Source organism: Sceloporus undulatus, chromosome 2 (assembly GCF_019175285.1).
Source record: "Sceloporus undulatus isolate JIND9_A2432 ecotype Alabama chromosome 2, SceUnd_v1.1, whole genome shotgun sequence".
Taxonomy (NCBI): domain Eukaryota; kingdom Metazoa; phylum Chordata; class Lepidosauria; order Squamata; family Phrynosomatidae; genus Sceloporus; species Sceloporus undulatus.
The window spans coordinates 69,775,588-69,803,384 of record NC_056523.1 but is presented as its reverse complement, the minus strand read 5'-3'; the positions used below and the strand labels follow the sequence as shown (position 1 = coordinate 69,803,384).

The 27,797-nt window shown below is 39.9% G+C and overlaps 1 protein-coding gene across 4 annotated transcripts; it reads right to left on the bottom strand.

The window, feature by feature from the left end:
* NEK4 (NIMA related kinase 4) lies at positions 1-27,649 on the bottom strand. Of its 4 annotated transcripts, none has more exons than XM_042452000.1 (16): positions 27,513-27,649; positions 24,233-24,499; positions 23,548-23,745; positions 23,212-23,319; positions 20,846-21,000; positions 19,923-20,052; positions 18,011-18,424; positions 17,392-17,445; positions 12,647-12,799; positions 12,124-12,252; positions 11,155-11,221; positions 7,158-7,258; positions 6,322-6,410; positions 1,834-2,024; positions 1,267-1,400; positions 1-283 (listed from the first exon to the last, which is right to left on the bottom strand). In XM_042452000.1, exons 2-16 carry the CDS (start codon positions 24,344-24,346, stop codon positions 191-193), a joined length of 2,130 nt encoding a protein of 709 aa, XP_042307934.1. In that variant the 5' UTR covers positions 24,347-24,499; positions 27,513-27,649; the 3' UTR covers positions 1-190. The 4 variants fall into 4 exon arrangements, with proteins under 4 accessions (XP_042307934.1, XP_042307931.1, XP_042307933.1 ...); XM_042451997.1 differs by lacking the exon at positions 27,513-27,649 and adding an exon at positions 25,888-26,214; XM_042451999.1 differs by lacking the exons at positions 23,212-23,319; positions 27,513-27,649 and adding an exon at positions 25,888-26,215.
* Between the last annotated feature and the right edge of the window lie 148 nt (positions 27,650-27,797).

The following is a 27,797-nucleotide window of genomic DNA, read 5'->3' as shown; positions in this document are numbered from 1 at the left end:
TATCTATATCTTTTATTACCTTTGTCAAATACATTGCTATTGATAAACCCAACAAGCTCTACAATTAATTAAAAAAACAGTACTGTACAGTAAAAATTGTACTCTGCAGATTAATGTGTATAGTCCAGTCCGCTATAAACAATGGAATAAAGTTTTGTTCTTTTAAGGAGTGACTCAAATGAGATATTTGTTAAAGCTTCACATTATCTTCTAAGAACTTTAAATGACGGGCCTTCATGCTGTAAGATGTGTACTTTTCTCCCATGAGCTCCCGCAGATACAGCTGTTAAAAATATGTTTGAAAATTAGATACCTTGTAATTCATATTTCTAGCAAATCTAGCATGTGGACTTTTAGGGAGTAATCAAGTTGCACTCGTCCCTTCACACAACTTTGACTTTTGTGAATTTGATTATTCACAGATTTTATTATGTTTTCTCTAGGAATATCTAGGTCCTCCAGCACAACTCTGTGGTCAACTTTAACTAAAAATCACACTGAAGGACCTAGAGATTCGTACAGAGAGTGCTCCACTAGGCATTTGTAGCTCCTCCAGCACAATTCTATGGTCAATGTCTGGCAGATGTTGACCACAGAGTTGCACTGGAGGACCTAGAGATTCCTAGAGAGGTGTTCTCTCAGGTAAAAACATAGTTTTTTTGTTATTTGCGGTTTTTCCACATTCACAGGGGTCCTGCGTCCCTAACCCCAGCGAATGTGAAGGGACGAGTGTACATGTCTGCTGATAGAATAATATCTCACAGTGACGCAGGTTGCTCTTCTTCCATGTTCAGTCTGCTCTGTTTAGTTCATGAATTTTCTGAAGCAAATTTTGAGGAAATAAGAAAGATCACTTGCATAAATAATCTCTTTATGTGACCCTTGATATTGGCCATAAACTATAACTGTGTGCCTAAAATTTTATAGATACATATAATCCTATTAAATGGCAATAAATCTCAAGAAACAGATATAGATGTAGGGCAAAGTATCCCAAAGCTAGATTGTACATATTTCTGCAAAATTGTGACAGCAATTTTTCAGTATGGCTGCTGATTTAAAATGTATGAGTTCTCAAGTTTAATTGTGATATTAAACACTGTGGACAGTGTCATGTAATTGGGTTTGTCTAGAAGAAGCAGGGATGGGGACTGAGACTTTCCAGAAGTGGAACAGCTGGTTAGGAGTACTTGAAACTGCAGTTCAGTTTCCACTCATATTATAGAAAAGAAAAACTGCCACATTGCTATAGGAAGAATTACACACCTCTCTCTTATGTTCATCATCTTCCTCCAGGACATCATACACCTTCTCTAGCAATGCCACTCCAAGTCCCTGAACTACATCTGCTCTTAGAATTTCAACCAATCTCTTAATCTTTTCAGGTCCAGACAGAACATCTAGAATAAAAAATGTCATCACTGTTAAGATACTTTGAGTTCTATTAGATTTCCAGCAATTAAGATAAATTATGATGGTAAAACTCATAGTAGATCATTTTCTATTTCATTGTTAGCACTGATCAATATGCTTTTAAGAACCTTTCCAAACTATCTTTCTCTTGCTATCTCTTGCTATTATTCATAGCTACGTACATCAGTCAAGCATCAGTATTCCCACAAAATTAACTTTGGAGTTTGTTGTCTTGATCATTTTTTGCTTCTAAAATGCGAGATCAGCAAAAGAATATTCCTATGCTGGAGTGACAGAGCATATGGCATTTTTTCTTCCCTTAAAAGGGAACATGATCTTAACAGTATTACTAGCCTTGTCCATTAATAGGACAGCACAAATCTTTATTTGCATATCACTGCTTTCAAACATGATACAGACCTGTGGGAAGTTCTTGAAATGGAAATTCATCTGGTTCTGATGCTTTCCCATGTAAAATCAAGGTGTCCCTGTACTTCCTATTAACTCTAAATTGAGATTCGGGTATTGCAGATTGTGAACAATTTTCTTTATTGTCCATTTTCAGTGTTCGTGTCATCACCTGTACCAAGTCATTCATCTCATTTGTTTTCCTGCAAAAGGAATAAAACATTCAAATCTCACTTTTAGTTCATAATTTGAGATTTAAAAAGCAATGAACTATTTAGCATTTAATGTGCAGAGCTGTATTGTGCAATGGCTTGGATCCTAATGTTTGGAAAATCTCACATCACCCCTCTGCCGTAGAATTAATAAGAGGGACAGGGAATCATGCAAATTAGAATCAAACAAATGTCCACTTTTACAATAAAGAGCACTCTTAATATTGCAGGGGTAGTGACTAGTTCTAGTGTCAATCTTAATTTCAATAAGGTTATTTCTTCTTGATCTTTTCCAGTCTTTTCCTTCACAAAAGCCTCTTCAAGCCTGTTTATTGTGAAATTGAGAACCCTCCAAACTCCATCCATACTGTTCTTGTTTAAAGAAAAAAGGACAGGGTGAAGTGCTTCTGAAAGCCTTTAGGAGAGGCAGTTCTTTTAAATTGACAACAGGGTCCTTTTTATTGTTTTAATACTATAAAGGGCTTTCTCAAAACTAGAACTCTACTTTTACTCACTTGTATTATTAAGCATTTTTGGCAGTTGCCCACACCTGCTTTAACAGTTCTTATTTCCCACACCTGTTTCTTGATAAACACTTCCTTTTAAAATTCCACATCAAACTGATGACATCAGCTTTGAAGTTGCAGCAATATGTGCACAACAGAAAAAACCAGACTGCTGTTTAAAAAAACACAAACCCAAAGTCTGTGTTGGCAGCGTTCCTGCATGGCAGGAAGTTGGACTTGATGGCCCTTGTTATCTCTTCCATCTCTATGATTCTATGATCTACAACTAGATCTTTGAATCCAGATAGTATTTTAAACAGACTACAATGACACAGTATACAGTCGTCCCTCCATTTTCACAGCAATCCGTTCCAGACACACACACACACACAAATGGAAATTCGCACGTATTCAAGCCCAAATGGCTTGAATGAACACATGCACCATTTTAACCCTCCCCACTTGCCGGTCTGCAAAAGGCCGAGACAGTGGACTCAAAGTCTGCGAAAACAGAGGGAGAACTGTAGAGTCATACTTAATAGTTGTTGCTAAGTAAAGTTATTGGTTGATCTCAACCCATGGCAACGCTGTGGATAACAGATCTCCAAGACTCCGTCTTCCACTGCTCTGCTTAGTTCCTGTAAACTAATACTCATGACCTCCCTAATAGAGTCCATCTATCTAGCATGCAGCCTTCTTCTCTTCTACTTCCCTCCAGCTTTCCTAGCATTATTGTTTTTCCTAATGAATCTTCTCATGATATGTCTCAAAATACGACAGCCTACATTTTGTCATTTTGGTTTCCATGGAGATTTCTGGCTTGATCTGCTCTAGGACCCATTTATTCATCTTTTTGGCTGTTCATTGCATCCTCAACACTTCTTCAGCACCACATCTCAAATGAACTGATTTTCTTCCTATTTTGTTTCTTAACTGTCCAGCTCCCACATCCATACATAGTAATAGGGAATACAGTGGTTTGTATAATTCTAACTTTTGTGCTCAATTGCATATTTTTTCGTTTTAGGATATTTTCTACTTCTTTCATAGCCGCCCTCACTATTCTTAATCTTCTCATTCCCTGGCTCAGTCCCCCACAGAAATTAATGGAAATCAAGATACTTATAACTTACATTTCCCTACATTTCAGGGGGTATACTGTAAAGTCTAAGGTGGTGCAAGGCAATACATTCAAATAAACTACACACACAATCAGTAGCTTGTACCTCTGCGCTTAGATAAATGGGCATTCATGGTAAATAAACACCGCTTCATTGGGAGTCACATAGTAAAAGCCACACTGAAGGAAAAAACTACAAGTATTATGTGAGCCTAGGGCAATTAAACCAATTTTCTCAAAAAAGTGATTTTGTACCTGTTTCATTCAGCAGCTTTTATAATGTAAATAAAACTCTATTGGTCAGGAACAAAAAGGCACCTAGCTTTACAACAAAGCAGAAAACTGCAATTAAAATCATTTTAAAATCTGGATTTTCTTTATTCAGCTTTCATATACCAATTATATTAAACAATACTATAGCTTTTGTTTATTCCATCTCCCCTCAGCATATCATTGCTGGAAGCTCACTGTTCAGATTGGTTCCTGGGTGGGACTGGCAAAATAGTGAAATGAAAGTTGCATGTAAATACATAGCATACATCTTAAGAAATAAGAAATTAAAAACATTTTTAAAAAAATGAAACCAGAAGACCATGTAAATATTCCTTGAAACTAGATGTCAAAGAAATCCTTTAGTAGAGTTTCAACTGGGGGCACAGTGATACCATAACTGCTATAAAGATCAACTGAGCTGACTTTTAAACGGAACATGTATAAGAAATGGAAAAAGGGGGAAATCTCCAAAGGGGAATTCAAATAGCTAGCTAGACTGTGTAGGGGTAAAGTCAGAAAAGCTAAAGCGCAGAATGAACTCAGGCTTGCTAGAGAGGTTAAGAACAATAAAAGGCTTTTTTGGATATGTCCGCAGCAAAAGGAAGAAAAAGGAAATAGTAAGGCCACTGCGTGGAGAAGATGGCAAAATGCTAACAGAAGACAAAGAAAAGGCAGAATTACTCAACACCTTCTTTACCTCAGTCTTCTCAGAAAAGGCAAAGGGAGCTCAACCTGAGGATAATGAAGCAGAGGACAGAATAGAGGAGTATCAGCACAGAATAAGCAAAGAGATAGTAAAGGAGTACCTTGTTAATCTAAATGAATATAAGTCTCCAAGACCAGATGAACTACATCCAAGAGCATTAAAAGAACTGGCAAATGTAATATCGGAGCCAGTGGCAATAATCTTTTGGAACTCCTGGAAAACAGGAGAAATCCCAGCAGACTGGCGGAGGGCAAACGTTGTCCCCATCTTAAAAAAGGGGGAAAAAGAGGATCCCAACAATTATTGTCCAGTTAGTCTGACATCAATACCAGGAAAGATTCTAGAGCAGATCATTAAACAGAGAGTCTGTGAACATCTAGAAAGCAATGCCATAATCACAAAAAGTCAACATGGGTTTCAGAGAAACAAGTCATGCCAGACAAATCTAATCTTTTTCTTTGATAAAATTACCATCTTGGTAGATGAAGGGAATGCTGTGGATATAGTATATCTTGATTTCAGTAAGGCCTTTGACAAGATTTTCCATGACATTCTTGCAAACAAGTTTGACAAGGTATCTGTTACATGGATTTGTAGTTGGTTGACTGGCCGAACCCAAAGGGTGTTCAACAATGGCTTCTTTTTATCCTGGAGAGAAGTGACCAGTGGGGTCCCACAGGGCTCTGTCTTGGGCCCAGTGCTATTCAACATCTTTATCAATGACTTGGATGACAGAATTAGGGGCATACTTATCAAATTTGCAGATGATACCAAACTAGGAGGAGTAGCTAATACCCCAGAGGACAGGATCAAAATTCAAAATGACCTTAATAGATTAGAAAGCTGAGCCAAAGCTAACAAAATGAATTTCAACATGGAGAAATGTAAGGTACTGCACTTAGGGTGGGAAAATGAAACACACAGATATAGGATGGGGGACACCTGGCTGAATGAAACTACATGTGAAAGGGATCTGGGAGTCCAAGCAGACCACAAGTTGATCATGAGTCAACAGTGCGATGTAGCAGCTAAAAAGGCCAATGCAATTTTAGGCTGCATCAATAAAAGGATAGTGTCTAGATCAAGAGAAGTAATAGTGCCACTGTATTCTGCTTTGGTCAGGCCCCACCTGGAATATTGTGTCCAGTTCTAGGCACCACAATTTAAAAAGGATGTTGAGAAACTGGAGCGTGTCCAAAAGAGGGCGAGTAAAGTGGTGAAGGGTCTGGAAACCATGTCCTATGAGGAACGACTTAAAGAGCTGGGGATGTTTAGCCTGGAGAAGAGAAGGTTAAGAGGTGATATGATAGCCCTGTTTAAATATTTGAAGGGATGTCATATTGAGGAGGGAACAAGCTTATTTTCTGCTGCTCCAGAGAACAGGTCCCGGAACAATGGATGTAAGCTACAGGAAAAGAGATTCCACCTCAACATTAGGAGGAACTTCCTGACAGTAAGGGCTGTTCGACAGTGGAACACACTCCCTCAAAGTGTGGTGGAGTCTCCTTCCTTGGAGATCTTTAAACAGAGTCTGGATAGCCATCTGTCAAGGATGCTTTGATTGAGAGTTCTTGCATGGCAGGGGGGTTGGACTGGATGGCCCTTGAGGTCTCTTCCAACTCTACGATTCTATGATTCTATAAAAATACACAAATGCACTGCATCAAACAAAACAATGTTTACCCTTCTTTACAATCTCCATCAGATCTCTCAGTAGAGCTGGTGGAAGAGCTTAGTTCATCCTCCATAGAACAGTTAGGCAAGTTCTTTTTCTGTTGAAGAAAAATGAGACACTTTCAACACAAGAAAATAAAGACAAAAGACAACGTAGTTATAATCCATCTGGAAAACTTCTTGGACACATCTCACTGACTTGGACATCCTTTGGCAATGCTGCTATTTTGAACTGAAGGGGAAGTGCAATTTTGAGCAAATTTTAGCTGTTTATTGAATTACACATTTGCAAAAAACAACATTTGGAATTAGTTCATAATCTTGTTGAAACATCATGATAATGCAAAAGGTTTCCTGCCAATCTAATTTCACAATACCAACTAATTAAAGTTCTACCCCTCCCCTCCTTAATTGCCTTGAATCATCCTTTCACATGTGAAATTGTGCCTCAGGTCACATTTACACATCTCAGTGCAGTGTCAGGAGTTTTTTGTCCACGTTTTGAAGAAGTGAATTTGACAGCAATTAATGGCAATAGAAATTCAAAATTCATTTAACAGCCACAGATCAGGACTAGGCAACTGTGGCCCTCCAAATGCCCTGGTCAGTGTAGCCAGTTGTAAAAGATTATGGGAGCTGCCATCTCCAACCATTAATGAAGAAATGGTGACCAATATTTCTTGATCAATTCATTCTCTTCAGTTACATATCTAAGGAGAATGCACTGTAATGGTGTAAAGAGGATATTTTTAGTACCTAGACAATGAAGCCAGTCCCCCTTTTACTCTTCACAACGTTAAAAGTTTTTTGCTTTCGCATATTTCAAGCACATAGCTTTTGCATACCTTGGATTCTGAAGGAAACAGAGCAATTTGATCATGATAATCTTCCTGTGAAAATTTTGTTTCTGTGGATATACAGTGAGATGCTCGTCTGATAGCAAGCCCTAGAAAGGGACAAATTAAAAGTATGAATAATGTATTCTTTTTGGCTACTCAAACTGATCATTATAGCAGTATCTATCTGAAAAAATCTTGAGAACAGAAGAGGTGAATCTTCTTCTTTTCACTTAAGAGCTCAACATTACAATTTGATGCATTTATATACCAAACTTTTGCCAATGCAGTCTATATGGTTTATAATAAAAGGCAAAAAACAAAAGCTACAATAATATAGCAGTAATATAATCTTTCTGTGGTTGTGGGATTGTGTGCTTTTGTATGGCAAGATACTAGACTGATGGCAGCAGTGCTGCTAATAAGGTCTCCCATGTCAGGCAGGCTTTTGTTGAGGAGCCTGACTAAATGTGCCAAAAAGAAACCTACTGGAGAGAAGCATGGGAAGGGTGACATTGGTGGAGGATCTGCCAGAGTTAATGGCAGTAACACCAGGGATTGCAGTAACCTCTCCCATGCCAGCAAAGTGATGTTCAAAATTCTATAACAAAGAGTGCTGGGGATCCCATGGACAGCCAAAAGGACAAACAAATGGGTCCTAGAACAGATCAAGCAGGAAACCTCTTTGGAAGCCAAGATGACCAAACCGAGGCTGTCATACTTCAGAAAGGTGGAGGGAAGTAGGAAGAGAGGAAGGCCACATGGCAGATGGATGGATTCTATTAAGGAGGTCACGGGTATGGGGTTGCAGGAATTAAGCAGGGCAGTGGAAGTCGGGGGGGGGGGGTCTTGGAGATATCTCATCCATAGGCTCACCATGAATTGAGACTGGCTCGAAGACAGTTAACAACAACAAAACCAAAGAACATGCTAAGAAAGTGCAAAGGCAGGTTTACAGATGAATATTAAGAAAAGAAAAATAATGATCACAGATTATTTACATAACTTTAAAGCAGACAATGAAGATATTGGGAGAGTTTAGAGCTTTCCTATACCTTGGCTCAGTTATTAAAATAGGGACTGCAGTCAAGAAATCAGAAGACTAGGAAGGCCAGCTATGAAGGAACTAGACAAAATCCTGAAGTGTAAAAAGATATACCATTGAGCACCAAAGTCAGGATACTCTATGCCATTATATTTCAAATTTCTATGTATGGTTATGAAAGTTGGATAGCAATAAAAGCTGCTAGAGAATCAATCCATTTGAAATGTGGTGCTGGAAGAGAGTTTTGCAGGTACTATGGACTGCCAAAAATACAAATAAATGCATCCTTGATCAAATCAAACTTGAACTCTCCCTAGAAACCAAGGTGTGTTATTTTGGCGCTTCTTTTCGGCTGCGCCCGGGAATCGCGCGGTTTGGCCGCTGCGGTTCCCAGACGCAGCAACCGGCACCACCGACAGACCGCCGCTTTTAGATGGTCTGTAATGCGCCCAAGATGAGTAAATTGAGACTGTCTTATTTTGGCCATATTATGAGAAGGTATAGCTGACTAGAAAAGACAATAATGATTAGTAAGGTAGAAGACAGTAGAAAAAGAGAAACATAGTATTCCAAATGGATAGATTCAATCAAGGAAGCCATGGCCTTGAGTCTGCAAGACCTGAGCAGAGCTGCTGCTGATGGGGGACTTGGAGGTCTCTCATTCATAAAAGCTGACTTAACCACAGTTGACATCAAGCATAATCATAGTAAAATACAAAGTCCCAAACCAACAACTGGATGGCCCTTGTGGTCTCTTCCAACTCTACGATTTTATGAGTCTATGAATTTCCAGAACCTTGGTAGAATAAAAATGTCTTAAGGTCTTATTCTATACTTCTTTACCAAAATATTTTTAAAAATGTAAAAAATTCTCTGAGTGTCATGTTGAGAACCTACCAGAAAGCCCAGATCTGAGATTTTTTAAAGACAGAGCCAGTATAATGTAGGAGTTAGCTGGCTTCCTCTGGCACAACATCTAAATTCAGTAAAACAGCTCCATATCTGTTCCATGTTACCCTCCCGAAGTTTAGAAGGGCTTTAACTCTGGCATGTTTCAGTGTGTTGCCCACGGCCATGTTGGAAGGTAGATTAAAAAAAAACACCTTTTGAACTTCGTTTTTGCCCATGTGGCTCGAGCGCTGTTGAAAACAATGAGCATGTTCTCCTTTATTGTCAATTCTATAGAGACATTTGTCACCAACTGATTAGCCCACTACTGAGTAAATTCCCAGGTAAAACTGACTCCTTCTATTTACGCCTCCTATTGGATAACAATGATTCTACAGTATCCCATAAGGTGGCTAAATTTTGTTACATTGTTTGTAAACTGCGCCCTCAACTGACAAATGGTTTGGATATTGTATATGTATAGTCTACTATCAGTTTATATTTTAACCTGTTACTGTTATACTGATACGCTGTTTGTGTGGTTTTGTTTTTATACTGGTCAAAGACTGAATAAATTTTATTACTGTTACTAAATTCAGTAAAACCTGGGAATTAACAATCCCCTCTCATCACTACACCCCCTCCCCCTTCCATGCACCCACCAACCACATCTGGCAGAGTGCAAAAGCCTCTAGAGAAATTTCTCAGAAGACACAGAAGAAAGAAAAGAAGGGAAGAATATTCCACACACGCCTTCAGCAGAATGTTTGATTTAGTTCAGGCTTCCTGATTGAGATCTGAAAGATCCATATTCAAGTCCAATCATCTTCTCGGGCTGGACTATCTTAGTGATGAGTAAAAGTGGGAAAGATGACAGCCATGTATTTCACTGGAGGAAAATTTGGATACAAATGTAACAAATTTAAAAAACCACTGCTGTTTGCCTTGCTGTTATTTGCCATCATGTTGACTTAGACTTGTGGTAACCCTAAGATTGAGAGACCTCCAAGATCCCATCATTAATTGACCTGCTTAAGTCCTGCAAGCTCAAGCCTGTGTCTTCCTTGATTGACTCAATCCACTTGTGATGCAGTCTCCTCTTTTTCTACTAGCTTCCCCTTTATCAAGTTTTATCATCTTTTCCATTGAGTCTAACGAAATGTCCAAAATATGACACTCAGTTGTCTTAACTGACAACAGAAGTAACATTTGAAAGAATATGTAGGCTGGTGACTGCAACATCAACACATTTCTTCTCCTCTTTGATTTTTAACATGTTTGTCTGATGAAGAAACCAGTGTAGCTTTGAAAGCTAACATTACATGTTTTTTAATTGCTCCAATAAAGATTTTTAAATAAATACACCATTAAAAAAATTGTAGCATGGCCAACACGGCTACCTCTGAATAAGTCTCAATTATTCAGTACTGCAGCCACTCACTTACAAACCATAAGGTTGCGAGTTCAGTCCCAGCCAGAGGGCTCAAGCTTGACTTAGGCTTGCATCCTTCCAAGGTCGCTAAAATGAGTACCCAGACTGTTGGGGACAACTAGCGTACACTTTGTAAATCGCTTAGGGAGTGCTTAAGTGTACTGATAAGCCGTATAGAAATGTACTAGCTATTGCTATTAGTTAACTAAGCTTGTTTGTACAAATATCTGATGAGGTGGCAATAGTACATTGTGTTGCAATAAATCTCTGAATTTAAAATATGTCAGCATTTTTTTAAAGCTTTGTTGCAACAGATGGCTTGGCTCCCCATCTGACATTTATATACAGACCCAGATGTAAACATGCACTTCTATATACAAACAGCTCAACTTATGTTTATACCAGCTGGTGAAGAATGCTTGAAAAATTATTTTACCGAGTGACAAAGCTTACTACCTTTAGCTACAAGTTATTTACAAACTCAAAAGGAAAGCATACTCAAAAACTGATAATGTATGTGTCAATCACTTCACTGTTAATACTGTATTATTAAAACTCCTTAGGAAACAATTACAATTTAAAATGCTTACATAATTATACCGTACATTAAGAAAGGAACATGGGGCAAAAAAGCAAGTTACCAGAAAGAAGTTTGTCTTCTTGGGATTGCTTTAGTCTCCTCCTCTCTCGTGCTGATAATGGCCGAGCCTTTAAAATAAGGAAAGGTAACATCAACAATAAAATCTGTAGCTTTATAATCATATTTAGTCAGAAGGCACTTTTCAAAAGGGAACACTACCAAAGGAGCCAGTGTGGTGCAATGGTGTGAGTGTTGAACTACAACTCCGGCTATCAGGGTTCGAATCTCTACTCAGTCATGGGTTGACCTTGGACAAACACTCTCAGCCTCAGAGGACATCAAAGACAAACCCTCTCTGAACAAATCTTGTTAAGAAAATCCTGTAATAGATTCACCTTGGGTTGCCATAAACTGGAAGCAACTAGAAGGCACACAACACCACTACTAAAACTGAAAACTAACGTTTCCAAAATTCTTAATAGCACACTACTTTTTTGTGGTTGACAGGCTCCAAGGCTCATAATAACAATTGCAATAGCAAGAACATTCCTATACCACTTATCAGTGAAGTAGCACTCCCTAAGCAATTTATAATCGGTAAGCCAATTTCCCCAACAAGATGTCTCCTCGTTTTACCAACCTACAAAAGGATGGAAGACTGAGTGGACCTTGGAGCCCTCCTCTAGGATCGAATTTATAACATTGTGGCTGCACTACTGACATTTAACCACTGCACCACCAGAGCTCCTTCATATATAGAGTTGGGTGTCATCTGTATACTGATAACACCAAATGCCAAAACTCCAGACAACTTCTTCCAGCAGTTTCATGGAAGTGTTAAATAGCATTTAACCACTGCGCCATTAGGGTTCTACAGGGAGAGAATCACCACTACCACCTACCAGCTAAAAAACAAGTTAGCTAACCCCATATTAACTGAGCCAATCTATACAGTTTTGCTAATTCAATAGGATGAAATGATATCAACCAGGGAACTTCAAAGCAGACTCTAGAGATGTCCAGAACAAACCTTAAAAACTGCTTCATCAATGCTTCTAGATCTGCTTAGCACCCTTGGACCTGGAGCATTCTGTTTGTCTATGTTGTCTTCTTTTGTCTTTGTATTCACACTGGGAGGAGAAGGCAGCCTTCGAGAAACCTTAAAGGGAGATATCAAACTTTTGTAAAAAGATTGTTTCTTCTGCCAAAAACCAATCCTGAAGTTTTCTTCAAGGCTAGATGTAAGGAGTCCTTGTTGTTAACACAAATAAACAGCTAATTCAACTCCACAATGAAAACAAGAAGCACAACATGTATGTTCCCTAATTAAAGAATCATCATGTATTATCAATGTAAATCAACCAACTATTTATGCAACACCTTTAAAAACACTTCTTTGTATTTTGAAAATGTTATGTATATAGCTCAACATATACGTTCTTCTAAAACATATGATAAAGCCAAATTTCAAATGTCATATAATAATATGTTTTTAATATAATATAATATAAATCATTACTGCATATAAAAAATAATGTAAAAATTATTTTTACATTCTCTGAACACGCCTGTAACTGGTCTCTTTTTTTCTGCCATCGTTGCCGGGATAGAGAAGGTTCATGAACTGATCCTTGAGGTTGAAAGTAAGTGCTTTCATTCTGAATTTTATCTTTATCTTTGTCTGGATTTTCACCGGGACCTTCATCCTAGAGTAAATACAAAACCTTTATGATGTTTGAACACATTACACTATCAAGGATGCATAATTATTATCTTTTTTTATCATTATCAAAAGCAAGATTACACGATGCATTTCTGCAGGCAGTAGCCTATAAGAAAACCATGTACAAACTGAAATCTTTTCAAAATGCAATGTACAAAATCAATGAGATCAAGATTTGAATGAAGAATTTCTTGATTTATAGGCCACTAAATGGCGATGGTTCTCACCTGTGTAACAGTTCTTTTATTATACGAGTTATGAAATTCTAATTACATTTATTAAATTATCTACAGTCCTCCCTCCATATTCATGGGGGTTAGGGGAATGAGACCCCCAGGAATATGGAAAAATTGTGACTAACTCCACCCCCCACTCAGAAGCCACTTAAAGGGAAGGGTGAGTGGGCGAAGAGGAGCAGGGCTAAGTGCTCCTTTTTACCCCACCCTCCTGTCCCTTTAATTGGCTCCCTGCCCCTTCTCCTCCCCAATCCTCTCCTTGGGCATCTCAAAAAAAGGATGGGGAAGAGAAGGCAAGCAGTGCTGTGGCTCCTTCAAGACCCTTCTCCACCCATCCTTTCCCTAGGCAGTCCAAAGAGAGTATCGGGGAGGAGAAGGCAAGAGGTGACTTGGCCCCTCCGAGACCCTTCTCCCCGCCCATCTTTTCCATGGGCAGCCCAAGGAGAGGATTGGGGAGGAGAAGGCAAGAGGTGCCTTGGCCCCTTTGAGACCCTTCTCCCCCCCCCCCCCCATCCTGTCCCTGGGCAGCTGAAGGAGAGGATTGGGAAGGAACAGGGTCTTGGGGAGGGGGGGAGGGGAGAGGAATCACCTCCCACCTTCGCCTCCTCGATCTCTCCCTGGGATGCCCAAGGAGAGATTGGGTAGGGAAAGGGAGAAAGAATGTAGTCCTTCAGATAACATGAACTTGAGCTGTGGAATCTAGGAAAGTATCATTTATGTTTGACTAGAGCTGGTACAATATCTCAAAGACAATATAAGGAAGAGAGTTGCACTATTAAGCATAATTGACCGAGAACCTGAGGAACTATAGGCAGAAGCCAGGGATGCAATAAATGATGAATGCAGATAGACACTTACAGTAGTCAGAAAGAAAGAGAAGATACAATGGATGACAGATAAAACACTTCAAACAGTAAGAGAAAGAAGAGAAGCAAAACAAAAGGGAGAAAGGAACAATGTCAGAACCACGGATGTAACAGTACAAAGCCTAGTGAGAAAAGACAAGGACAATTACTACAAGGACCAACGCAAGGAAACAGAAGACAATAACAAAAAAGGAAGAATGAGAAACCTTTTCTATGAGATCCAATAAATTAAAGGGATCGGGATGCTCTATGATGACACAAATAACATAATTCAAGATCAGAAGGGAATAAAAAAACCTTGGAGGCAATACACAGAAAAGCTATACAAAAGAGATGAAAAAATGAAGGATGCATGAACTGAAGAGCCATATGAACAACATATTCTAATAAGTGTAGAAGCTGCAATAAGAGAAAGGGAGAAAAACAAATCACGAGGAACAGATGACATTCCAATCGAACAACTACCACTCATACAGATGGTATCAACTCCCATCTTAACCAACATACTGTATTTTCTGGCGTATAAGACTACTTTTTAACCCAGGAAAATCTTCTCAAAAGTCAGGGGTCGTCTTATATACCAGGTGTTGTCTTATAGGGCAGGTGCTGAAACTTCCAAGCCAGATGGTCACTGCATATGGTGGGGGAGCTCAAAAACAGCCGCAGCTGCATCCTCACCATATGCGGCGACCGTATGAAAGCAGCAAGGGCAGCACTGTACAAGTACGGTAGAAGAAAATCCACTCCCTAGCATTCGTGGAAAGAAATGACTTAACGTGGTCCTGATGATGAGGTGAGGGGGTGTCTCACTGGGAAGGTGTAAGTGAAGTGCGGAACAAGCTGCAGGCGTCCAGGATGGAAAAAGAGCCATGTTTGCGCTACCACTCTGATAGTCTTGGAGACTGGGAGGGCTGGGCAGGCAGGGAGAGCTGACCAATCCAACCAGGCTTTGTATACAACAAGTTTTCCTGCTAAGTACCTGCATGTCATAAGCATTTGAATTAAAATTACCATACTGAAATCAAATCTGACATTTTTAAAATTTTCTTTTGGTGTGCGTTGGAAGAGGGGTAGTCTTATATGGCAAGTATACCCCAAACTCTATATTTTAACTGGAAAAGTTGGGGGTCGTCTTATACGCCCAGTCGTCTTATATGCCAGAAAATACGGGTATGTCAACAGATGTGGAAAACAAAACAGTGGTCAATCGATTGGAAACGATCAATTTGCATCCCCACTAGCAAAAAAGGAGACACAAAAGACTGCAGCAGCTATAGGTCTATAGCAGTAATCTCACATGCAAGCAAAATCATGCTCAAAATTCTGCAACAAAGATTCCAACCATACATATAGAGAGAAATCTCAAAGGTCCAAGTGAAGTTCAGAAGAGGAAAAAGCACTAGGGACCACACTGCAAACATACGATATCTAATGGAATGCTCCAAGGAATTCCAAAAGAAAATCAGCATGTGCACTACAGCAAAGCCTTTGACTGCATAAATCATGAAAAGGCTATGGAACGCCCTTAAAGATATGGGAGTGCCAACACATCTGATAGTCCTGATGAGGAATCTGTACTCTGGACAATAGGCTAACGTTATAACACAACATGGTGAAACAGAACAGTTCTCAATTGGCAAAGGAATCCGACAAGGATGTATCTTTTCACCCCATCTTTTCAACTTGTATGCAGATTATATTATATGAAGAAAAGGCTTGGACACAGAAGAAGGAGGAGTGAAAATAGGAGGAAGGAACATCAGTACAGTGTGCCCGTGTCATATGCTGACGTGCCTTACACGGCATACGCTGGAAGCCGCATCAGAAAAAACCCTGGTGCGCCCCGGAAGAAGTAATGCGCGTGCCGCGGGAACGAGCCCCATTACTTCCAATGGGGCTCAAGAATACATGTTTTTTCCCCTTACGCGGGGGGGATCCTGAACGAATCCCCGAATAAGGAAAGGGCGCACTGTAATCTAAGATATGCAGACAACACCATACTATTAGCAGACTTGGGGGGGATACAGACAGGCATCATGCACCCCGTGTGGGCAGAGCCACAGCAAGATGGCTCATGGGTGCTGCTAGTAGGGCTGGGTGCATATGGACGCCTACTGAGCCCTAAAATCGGCCCCAGCATGGTGCTTTGTGCCAGTCTGTATTGGGTCTTAGAGCAACTACTGAGAAAGATCAAGGAAGAAAGTACAAAGGCAGGCTTACTGTTGAACATAAAGAAAACAAAAATAATGACCACAGAGGATCTTCACAAGTTCAGCATAGACAATGAGGAAATAGAAATAACAAAAGAGTTCCTATACCCATGATCAAACATAGATCAGAACAGGGACTGCAGTCAAGAAAACAGAAGAAGACTAAGAATGGGGAAGGCAGCTATGAAAGAACTAGAAAAGGTCCTAAAGAGCAAAGATAAACAACTAAGCACAAAAGTCAGAATTGTACAAGCAATTGTATTCTCCATTACCATGTATGAATGCAAGAGTTGGACAATTAAGAAAATGGACAAAAAAAAAGTTAATTCATTTGAGATGCGGTGCTGGAGAAAAGTGCTGAGGATACCATGGACAGCAAAAAGAACAAATAGTGAGTCCTAGAGCCTGAAATTTCCCTGGAGGCAAAGATGACTAAACTGAGGCTGTCATACGGTGGTGACATCATGAGAAGATATGACTCATTAGAAAAGACAATAATGTTGGGGAAAGTGGAAAGAATTAGAAAGAGAGGAAGACCACGTTAGATCTCTTCCAGAGGGCTTACCCATCAGACTCTATATAAAAATCTATGACAATATTCCACTCTTGACTATGATCACTGACTACTGATAAATTGATTTTAGAGAATAGGAATTGGTAAATTCAATATTAGTGTTTTATTGATTGTATTAGTATTTGTATTATTTGTATTATCTTGTCTTATTTTATTGTTGTAATCCTGCCTCGATCTTTGGAGAGGTGGAAAATAAAAATAAACTTTATTATTGTTATTATTATTATTATTAGATGGATGGACTCAATTAAGGAGGTCACACGTATAATCTGCAGAAACTGGGAAGAATAGTGGAGGATAGGGGGTCTTGGAGATGTCTCATCCACAAGGTCGCCATGAGTCAAGATCGACTCAAGGCTGGTTAACAAACAAGAGCTGGTACATTGGAAATGAAGGCAAATTGTAACAGTAAATAGGCACTGCCTGTTGTGTTACTCCCCGAGTCTCAATTTTGCTTGCTTTGCCTGTTCTTTTTTATCTAGAGGGAGGAATCTAAAAGGAGGCCGGTTATTAATGGTCCAAACTTATGCCATCTAGGAAAGAGGGATTATATCATTGTGGTTGTCTAGGGGACACAAACAACCCAAGTGTATTGTAAAGGGACCAGATCTAAAGTTCATTTGTTTCTTGTAGGAAGCGAAAGAGTTAACTTCACATGCCTTGCAGAAATATAAACTTTGAACACTTACCATATTTTCTACAGGAACAAATGGTATTAGTAGTTTCTCAGTAGAATCCAGACTCTGAAAAGAGAGTTTGCTGTGATTCACCAATCTCTCTATTAAGTGAAGTGTATTGTAAAGGCGCCAGATCCTGTCTGCAAACTAAGCAGGGTCAGCCCTGCACAGTACTTGGATGGGAGACCGCCAATTAATATCAGATGCTGTAGGCTACTTTTCAGAGAAAGGATCTAGCAGAACCACCTTTGACAATTCCTTACCTAAGAAAACGCTATGAAATTCATGGGTTTGCCTTAAGCCAATAGGTGACTTAAAGACACATACACATAAACCTTAGCAAAATAAAAAATAAGTGTCCCTTACTGTAAAATAAAATTCAAAGGGGGAAAAAAGATCTAGCTACACAACACATGATTTCTGAGAACAGCAGCACACTACTTTATCAGTGGCAGAGGCACCAGAACAACAATGCCAACTAAGTGTGCACAATGTAGCAAGGTCTGCTATCAGTTTATATAACAAGCTCAGTGCCACTATGTGCTGGTACAGTATTGGAACATCCCAGTTCCATTTTCATCAGCTTTACACCTTCAATTAAATTCCACTATATAAAAAATAAAATATTTACTCTATCATTTACGTTTCCCGCTTGAGAAACAAGCTGCAGAAGTTTCATGGTGTCGTCATTATCATTTGTGGCACCAACCGTCTCTTTACTATCTACATTGTCCATTTCCAGGCATGGCTTTCTGACTTTCTGCAGTAATTCTTCAGTAGGGTATAGACCAGTTATTGCGGTTTCAGACTTTGCTTTAGTGGAAGGATATAAATGGTTGACTTTTTTATCGTCTACTAAATGTTCAATTCTACAGTTCTTCTTTTCCACTGGAATTATAACTATGTCCACTTTGCTCATGGTTGCCATAGATATATCTGTACTGTTCAAACCATTCTTGTTTGCACTTTTTTCGGGCTCAGGGGCCAGTTTTTCTGAGGAAGAAACTTCAAAGGTTTTATTACTGATTAAACGCCTCTCTTCATTCTGTAATTTAGAAAACACATACATAAGTAGAACTAGCCCACTGATTCCATCAGCAACTTTAATTTAAATATAAGCACAAGATATCTTATAGCAAAAAAAATACATAGTCAGACTGGGCCCAGAGATGTACTTCTGCATTAAGAAGATGCCTTTCATTCATAGAAGGGAGGTTTCTTTCAGCAATGATTCTCTTTAGAGCACCATTTTAGAAAAGACACTAAATCCAAGGTTGTTTTATCATCAACATAAGCTTTTTTGTAAGGGGAATCTACCAATGACAATACGTATTTCACATGCCAGCACTGCTTTTCTTTCACTCACTGCTCCTGGCATCTAACAGTGCAATCCTTATTCAGTATTCCACTAGCTGAGTCAGTTAGAATGAGACATAACTCATGTGTGATACATAGTCAAAATACAGTGACACCAGCAACACCCTAGACAAGCAAGTAGATATCCTTGAAGACCACCCCAAGCATGATGGAGCTTCAAGTTGGAGCTAAGAAGCTGTAGACAGAAAGCTCAGGACAGCAGCCCTTCCAGTCTTTGCTCATTCTTGGACTAGGGATGGATGGGGCTGCAGGGTCAATTAAAGAGGTGGGTGCTGCTGCTAGGGTGCATGAGGTAGTGAGCTGGGGCATATTGAAGAATGGGAGATAGGATGGAAAGGGGAAAGTCACAGGTTTAAATGCTGTGTCTTCCTGAGATTTTCTGTCTTACCAAAAGTTATTCTTGCATACATTTGTGTTTCTGACATCTTTAGGTTGGAATTGGTAGAGAGGAAGATAAACAAATGGTAATGTTGTGCTGTATGGATAGTGTATGTGTTCTCCCAGTGGGAGGGTACAGCCTGGCCACAATGTGACAATACTATAGCAAAAGCATGGAGCTACATCCATTTGCATAGGGGCTCCAGCCATGAACAATTCATTTTGTTCACCACTTTTGGTTTTCCACTCTGGAGCCTCTTTCTTTCCAATCCAACTTGAATAAGTACTACATGTGATATACATGCTAAAGGTGCAGCCATATGTGTATCTGTGATCTAGAATACGGCTGCTCTGCACCATTTGTTTTATTTTATTTTATTTTATTTTATTACTGCCAATTTATTACAGCACCAGATATTCATCTGATAACCATCAAGAACTTGGCTAAATACACTGTATTCCCACATGTGCGGCAAAGAATGTTTACTCTATTGTCTAATTGTTGTGGATCATAAACCATTAGTGCTGATAGCCACTTTGAAGAGTTATTATGCTGTGGCTTCATATAATGGAACTATTAGTATTTCAGCTCACACTTAACATACAGTTTTAGAGAACTGCAATATATACTGTATTATCACAGGGGGGAAAACATAGAGCGCAGAATGGCCAATTAACTGTGTTCCTTCTCCTTAATTAGAAACAAGAATGATTTTTATGTCATCAAAATTGATTACAGCCTCTTTATGTTCACAAATATTGTGACTACAGAGCTGAAATAGAATTACCTCTTTAGCTTTCAGGGAATGTTCACTGGGAAACTTCTCAGCTATTATATTTCCATTTTGCACTTCATCCTTCGCTGAGGAATTATTGGGATTGTGTTGAGAAATTTTCTTATGATTTTTTGATGTTTTCCTTCAAGATGAAAGCATGACAGTACAAACATTTAAGGGTTTGGGTTTGGGGGGGGGGGGTTGGAAATATTATGTTTTATCAAAATAAGATTATCTTAGCTCTTTACCTAAAGGTTTGTAATGCATTCTGAAAGCATGGTACATGCAACAAACATTGGGTAACCTATGTCTCTTGCCATGCGCCAAAGCATTCAGTACAGTAAGATAGACATCTGTAGCCACTCTTAAGAAAAAAGAATTGCCTTGGGGGATTAAGAGATCATCTATTCTGAGCCACATAAGAGGCTAGTCATATGGAATGTATCACAGGACATCTCTTCCCCACATTTTTCTCTTAAATGTTTGAAAAATCTGAGGGCTCTGCAGAAGGAAAGAGTACATGGACCCATCTAGGGACAATCTCAGCCCCGACTGCAGCTGCAGGTTACAGACAGATTTAACGAATTCATCCATTCAAAAAAACAAATTCTATTGCAATAAATAAATTGCACAAGTGCATAGACAGCACAAAAAGGTTTCTGTAAATTATCAAGTCAGTGTGGGATAGAAGTGCTAGACTAGGACTGCTGGAAAAGGTGATTTGCAGATGCCAAATAAGCTTGGCCTTACCTTTTCCTGGACTCACTGCATATTACTAGTAAACACTGAGAGATTTTGTCTTTGAATTAAACCCAATTTAATTAAAGGAGAAAATGATAGAATCATATCATCACATTATAATGAGTAAAACAATTGTTACAGTAACTACATTCAACATTGTGCAAATTATTGTTGCTCATTTAAATGTGTCTTACGCCTTTGTAGCTTCCAAAAACAGAGAAATTTGGTGCTTGATGTACGGTTGTCTCAGTATGCTTCTCACACTGGGTCTCTCCTCTGGCTTTTTACTAAGCATAGTTCTTATCAGCTCTTTCAACTGAATGCTGTAATCTTTTGGCATTGGGGGCAGCTGTTAAAGGAAAAAATGGACATCAAATAGGATTTTTTTTTTAAAAAAATTTTTTTATTGTTATTATTGTAAGTAAATAACTATGTATAAAACATGACAAAACAATAAAGCAAAATAAAACAATTAATCTCACAACTTTGAATTATGTTGTGGGTCTCTTTCTTGGATTCTGCTCAATGTAAGCAGTCATTTTAAAGTCCAGTGCTGTCTTTATGTAAATCTAGTCCAGAATGTCCAACCAAAGGTTCAGATGGGATGGAGGTTGATTTCTCTTGTTTTTATCTTTATTTACAAAGTCAATGAGTGGGAACCATTTATACATGAAAAGTCCTGATTTTGGTCATCCTACGTAACTTGCCATTCTGTCAGACAGTATCAAATGGGAATTCTAAAGTTTAAGAACCCATGTATTTCATGTGTTTGTGTTCGTACATACAGTCAGCTGTTTGTACCCATGGATTCTTCATCCATGGATTCAACCAACCACAGCTCAAAAATGCAAAAACAAATCCTTGAGCTATTCTCTATTTTATATAAAAGACACCATTTTACTACTCCATTGTATATAATGGAACTTGAGCATCCATAGATATTGGTATTCACAGGGGATCCTAGAAACAAACCCCAGCAGATTTTGAGGACCCACTGTACATATCTGGAGCCTTGAGTTTGCCTTTCTGAAGAAACTGTTTCTTGAGAGGATGATCAGATTCCTAGAGCAGATTCAAAAGCATTGCTAGAACTTTCCAAATGTGTACAGCATAGGTCTGACTGTGGTATAGTGGTTAGACTAGAATTTGGAAGATCCAAGCTCAAATCTTCACTTGTCTCATGTGCTCCATGTCACATCTCTGACCTCCAGAATTCAGTCTTTGTTTATTGTCATGATGCTTTCTTATGAATAGTTATACAGTACTCTCTTCAAGAACAGTTACTACTGCACCTACCTTAAATTTCTGTACTAAATCCAAGAGAGCTTTCTAGCTAGCCCTGCATTCTAATGGCACTGAGAGTGAGATCATAACTGCCTACTGCCTTACTCCATCGCAAAACATGTAATCTCACAGGCATGACTGAGTGAACTGTCCAATGTGTACACTGAAGAACTGAAGCAGACAGAACACATTGTGCAAGCTGGACTCTATACATACAGGACACCATGCAAATACGTCAATCAGCCTGAATATAACAGATGCACCAGTGCAGCAGACCAGCTGATACAGCCATAAATAACTCCTCTCATCCCCTATGGAGTCCTTATGTTGTACATCATTTCTATATAGAGCTATTCTTTATTAATTTCAATGAGAAAGATTACTTTAATCCTGTTGTTATCTAGAATATGGTCTTGTTTTGTTACATCATGTTTATTTATTTATCATGTTTAATTTTGAGAAATTAGTAATAAATTAAACAGTTTCCTAAAATATTCTAAGACAGGTCATCTGGAGAACCAAATCTTCCCCAAGCCTACAGTAGGTTATTTCCATAAGACAATGTTATGTCACTCAGTACACCACAATATAGGCTGGAGATGACAGTTTTATTTTATTGGGGGTGAAGCAATCTGACAGCTTGGAGCACTCTTGTCGCTCTAGCCCCAATTGGTGCAGGACTTTTTAGTAGTCTTTTTTTGGCTGGCTTTGGGCCACCTTAGGTGGCCATGGAGCAGCTTTCAGATGCTTGTGTCATCTGCCCAAAACAGCCAGAAGCCACTCTTTCCTGCCTGTCTGTTTTGGGCCTTGATTAACCAAATTCTGGCCCTGACACTATTTTCCTTTGTGACTATTCTCTCACCAGAATTATTATTGGTGATTTGTAGCTTTGAGTAGTATAGTAAGCCTGTCCAATTACTAAGAATCTAGCATCATATGAGGTGGAGAGATTGCATGAGCCAAATTTAGAAATTTCTGTTCATGAAAAAGCCAAAGCAGAGATGCAGATCTCAAGACTGTGGCCAGGAATTACAGATTTACATCCTGAAGTGCACTGTTTAACATTTCTGGTGCATCCTTAGATAACAAAATAGATATTTATAGAATCATAGAGCTAGACGAGACCTCAAGGGCCAACATACAGAGAAAGGAGAAGGGAACAGAAAAAAAGAGAAGGGACTGGCTGCACATGTGAAGCCAGCATGTGCTCTTAGTCCATAAGGAGTTTGGATGAGTGCCCACAGCTAGCCAAGTAAAAATTATACAGAAAGTTTACCTTTCCTTCAATGATTCGATAAACTAAGGAATTCATGTCTTTAGCATTGAAAGCATGCTTCAAAGTGGCCATTTCATAGGCACAGCAACCCAAAGCCCAAACATCAGACTGTGAAAACAAAAGCAAAGAAAACATTTTAGAAATATGCTCCGAAAGCCCTCAGATAACACACAGTTGTTTCTACAGTTAAAACTACAGGATTCTGCCCCTTGGAAGCCCCCCCCCCCCCCAACTGTGTCTATACCTCCCTGTTGTTCATGGATGGTGGTATTTTGGCTGCACACAGATAGACAGACACTTTGAGACTGGATTTGCTACTTATATGGCATACTTTACCTTATAATTGTAAGGCTTGTTAGAAAACAACTCAGGGCTCATATAGTATGGAGTGCCAATCAGAGTACTAGCCATGTCATACTGATTTTCCAGTACTCTAGCTATTCCCAGATCTCCCACTTTGATGATATTTGAACGTGTCAGGAAAACATTCTGGGTTTTGAGATCTCTGTGCAGAATATGTTTTTCATGCAAATACTGAAAAATAAGAAAATAATATTTACAAATCTCTATTTGACATGATTATTGCTTGCGCAAAATGAGTTTTTCTCAAGAACGGGAAATGATGAAACATCATCATCATGAAGAATTGCACATTACCAAAACTGGCAAAACTCCATAATGTAACAGTCATTCTAACACTGTTCATTTAAATGTGTGTCTTGGAGAGAAGAATGGAACACATTTAAATTAATCTATCCAAATGGATTGGAACAACTTAATGATACTGGATAGTAGTCACTAAAATTTGTTCTCATGTATCACAGTTCAAGAAGGCCAGTTTATTGACTGGAAACATGTCTACAGCCATACATTTCTCTGCCAAATTATAATATAAGGATAAATCACCAAAATTGCTAGGATTATGACCTAAAACAGATTCCATCATGGCATAGTTCTAGGAAACAATGTTAATTCAATGAGACATACTCCTTTTAAAGTAGAAAATGTAAAAGTATGTTACCTGCAATGCCATAGCGATTTGAACAAACCATTCCACCACCTGACTTTCTGGCAAAAGTTGTCCCTTCTGTTCTTTCAGCTTGTGATACATGTCTCCTCCTTCACAGAAGCCCATGACAATGTATAGGAAACCATCTTCTCCTTCCCAGGACTCTCTGTAAGTGACTATATTAGGATGCTTCAGCTGAGACAGCAACTGGGCTTCTTGTTCTGCTGCTTTCCTCTCACGGCGCGACGCATGTTTAAGGTTCAGCCTTTTGATAACATACTGGAGAGATATAGAGGGGAAAGTTCTGTAACTTTTTTAAAAACCAAGGGTATTAAATGGCCATATTCATAAAACCTAAAAATCAGGACAGGGGCTATTATGAGGCAGTGCAATTCATTCCAATGAAATATTTACAGGTTGAGTCTCTCTCATCCAGAATTCTGAAATACTCCAAAACCCAGAGCTGATGGTGGCTGAAATAGTGACCCCTTTGCTTTCTGATGGTTTAATGTACGCTAACTTTGTTTCATGCACAACATTACTAAACATATTGGATAAAATTACCTTCAGGCTACATGTATAAACTGTATATGAAACATAAATGAATTTCATGTTTAGACTAGGGCCCCATTTCCAAGGTTGCTCATTGTGTATGTGCAAATATTCCAAATTCTGAAAACCAAAACACTTCCGGCCCAAAGCATTTTGGATATCAGAGACTCAACCTGTATCCTCATTCTGGCTTCAATCCACAGAATTTTGCATACATGTATAGGAGGAAAAAAACTAAATTCAATAGCTCTTAGACTCAGGCAAGTGTGGACTGGATTCAAGCCTTAAACACAGCTAAATTCATCTAGATTAAGGTTTAAGATGGTGTGCTTCTATTGCACCCGTTGCACAAATCATGTGATATGTAGTTTTACAAGTTTTTAGCCTCCTCTGAGAAAGGGTGCTGGTGCCTCTCAAAACTGCAGATCCCAGGATGCTATAAGCCATGGCTGTTAAAGTGGCGTCAAACTGCATTATTTCTACAATGGAGACACACCCAACATGCATTCATGGGTGAATCAAAAAAGAAACAGCAGAACGGGGATAGCGTCAATTCTGAAGTTCAATCAGGAAGGGCTGCAAGGGAGTCACCCCTCTTTATTTCTCTGTGTTGTGCACCTTCAAGCTGTTTCAGACTTATGGCGACCCTGAGGTGAACCTGTCATGGGGTTTCCTTGTTAAGTTCCTTCAGAGGGGGGTTGGCAATGCCATCCTCTGGGGCTGAGAGAGTGTGACTCATCCATGGCCACCCAGTGAGTGGGTCTTTGTTTTTCCCAGAGGATAATGACTTCTTTGAGAGCCAGTGTGGTGTAGTGGTTTGAGCACTGGACTATGCCTTTGGGAGACCTGGGTTTGAATCCTAGATCGGCCATGGAAACCCACTGGGTAACCTTGGGCAGGTCACACTCTCTCAGCTTCAGAGGGAGGGAAGGACAAACCCCTTTGGAAAAACACAGCGCAGCTTGCTATGGAATTCTGGGAGTTGGAGTTTGTTGTGGGCCCCACAACAAACTCCAGCTCCCAGAATTCCATAGCAAAGAGCCAGACAACAAGTTAAAGCGCCGCCAAACCGGGTTATTTCCCCAGTGTGGATGCAGCCCCAGGCCTGGCTGTACCTGTTTGCTGTCCCTGTGGTGCTTGGCGAGGCTGACCTCCCCGTAGCTGCCCTTCCCCACCGCCCTGACGAAGGCGTACTCCCCCAGAGGCATGGCCTCCTCCGCCTCCGCCTCACGCCGCCCCCGGGGAGCCTTCGCCCGGGTTCCCTTGGCCCCCTCGGGCCCACCGCAAGGGCGCCGCAAGGGCCGGTGCCATAGAGACTGAGGAGGAGGAGGAGGAGGCCTCTAGACGGAGAGCACCGCCTGCAGGAGCGGGGATAAACAAGGCCTCCGCTCTAGGATCCCTCTCACGGTCGCTTCGGCCGCCATCTTGGATGAGGGCAATTTCTCTTTCGTTTGAACCTCACGCTGACGACTGGTTTATGGCCGCCATTTTAGTTATGGGCATTCTTATGAGGAGACATAGAGATATGTTATATAGAGATATCTTAGAATCCTATAGAGTTGGGAGAGACCCTAGAAGGGCCCTGATCCAGTCCAGCCCCATTCTGCCATGCAGGAACTCTCCATCAGAATCCCTAGCACTGAGCCAATGGCTGAAAGGCACACAGCAACAACAGTGCATCCTTTGCCAATTGGGAACCGTTCTGTTTCTCCTCCATACTCCTTTCTGACAGCAGCCTCGTGTCCCGAGTGCAGTTTATGCATCAGGACCATTTCTTTGAGGGCATTCCTTAGCTTTCCTTGATCTATGCAGTCAAAGACTTTGCTGCCATCAATAAAACGCATGGAGATTTCCTTTTCGAATGATCTGGGGCACTTCGTTATCCATTGTATCTTTGCAACTACTTTTAACTTCTAGACCTAAATTCTTAGAGACACCAGATTTCCCAGCGTGAAGCCCTCCTGCCATGCCTTTGCCTTGGAGATCCCATCCCACCATCATTTGCTTCTTTGCCACTGAGAATACTCAAATCACACTGGATGGTGTGGGCTTTCTCTACCCTTATGGTTCCTTTGTCCTGTCCAAATATTTGTTGGATTTCTCTTCTTTATGCGCACTCAAGGATGGTGTTTTGATTGCATAAAGAGTCACACTTCTGCATTCAAACAAATAGGCTTTTAGTCTGTTACAACCTAAACTGGGGGTGGGGGCGTGGGGGTGGCTAACTGCACCTTTAAGACTGGCTTCTGGGGATTTCAGTCCTCTCCTTCAGACACTCAGATGGTGTACAACACTAAAGCCACAGAGATTTCTTGAGCACAATTACATAGTTGTGGGGGTGGGATAAGATGTGCAATAGGATACAGAAAGATACTACATTGTGAGGCTGACCATAAACCTTCAGTGAGTTGTGATTAAAGATGGTACAGATCTGCCAAGTGTCCTGAAAGTTAGCGTGAAAGCAATAACATCTATTGCCTTGGTCTAAGAAAATTTTCTTAGGTGAATTCTTTTGTTATGCATATAACTGATATATACCTGTATATTAATACCAGAATGTGCCAAGAAACCGTTTCTCTGTTAGTATATCCCAGTTAGAATCATAGAGCTGGAAGAGACCACAAGGGCCATCCAGTCCAACCTCCTGCCGTGCAGGAACTCTCAATCAAAGCATACCTGACTGATTCAGTAGTAGTCCCTTTCCTCCATTTTCCTTCCCCTCCCCCAGAGGAAAAGTTACCTGTAAGTCAAGGACTACAATTTCCAGGAATGTTGAATGCTTTCTGATTATGCCAAATCTATGGCCATTTCCCCTCTTGCTTAGAGGCTATCCTATTGATGTACTGGAGAGTGTGGAGGGGCATTGCTGCTTCCAGGGTAGTTATGGAGAAAGAGTTGTTATCTTGTTTTATAACAGGGTCTTGTCCCTGATTTTTAACCAAGGGGTCATTCACACTTACTATTTTGAATGAAGAGATTTGCGTCTCCACTCTCCATGCAGCTTCAGAACCAATTCAGAATTGGT

Coding starts and splice junctions, on each gene's coding strand:
- NEK4 (XM_042451997.1), bottom strand. CDS start 25,980: ATGCCTCTGGGGGAGTACGCCTTCGTCAGGGCGGTGGGGAAGGGCAGC. Junction 20,053..20,845: donor TTTTTGGAAGCTACAAAGGC/GTAAGACACATT, acceptor TTCATCTTGAAG/GAAAACATCAAAAAATCATA. Junction 7,259..11,154: donor AGAAGACAAACTTCTTTCTG/GTAACTTGCTTT, acceptor GTCCCTTTCTAG/GGCTTGCTATCAGACGAGCA.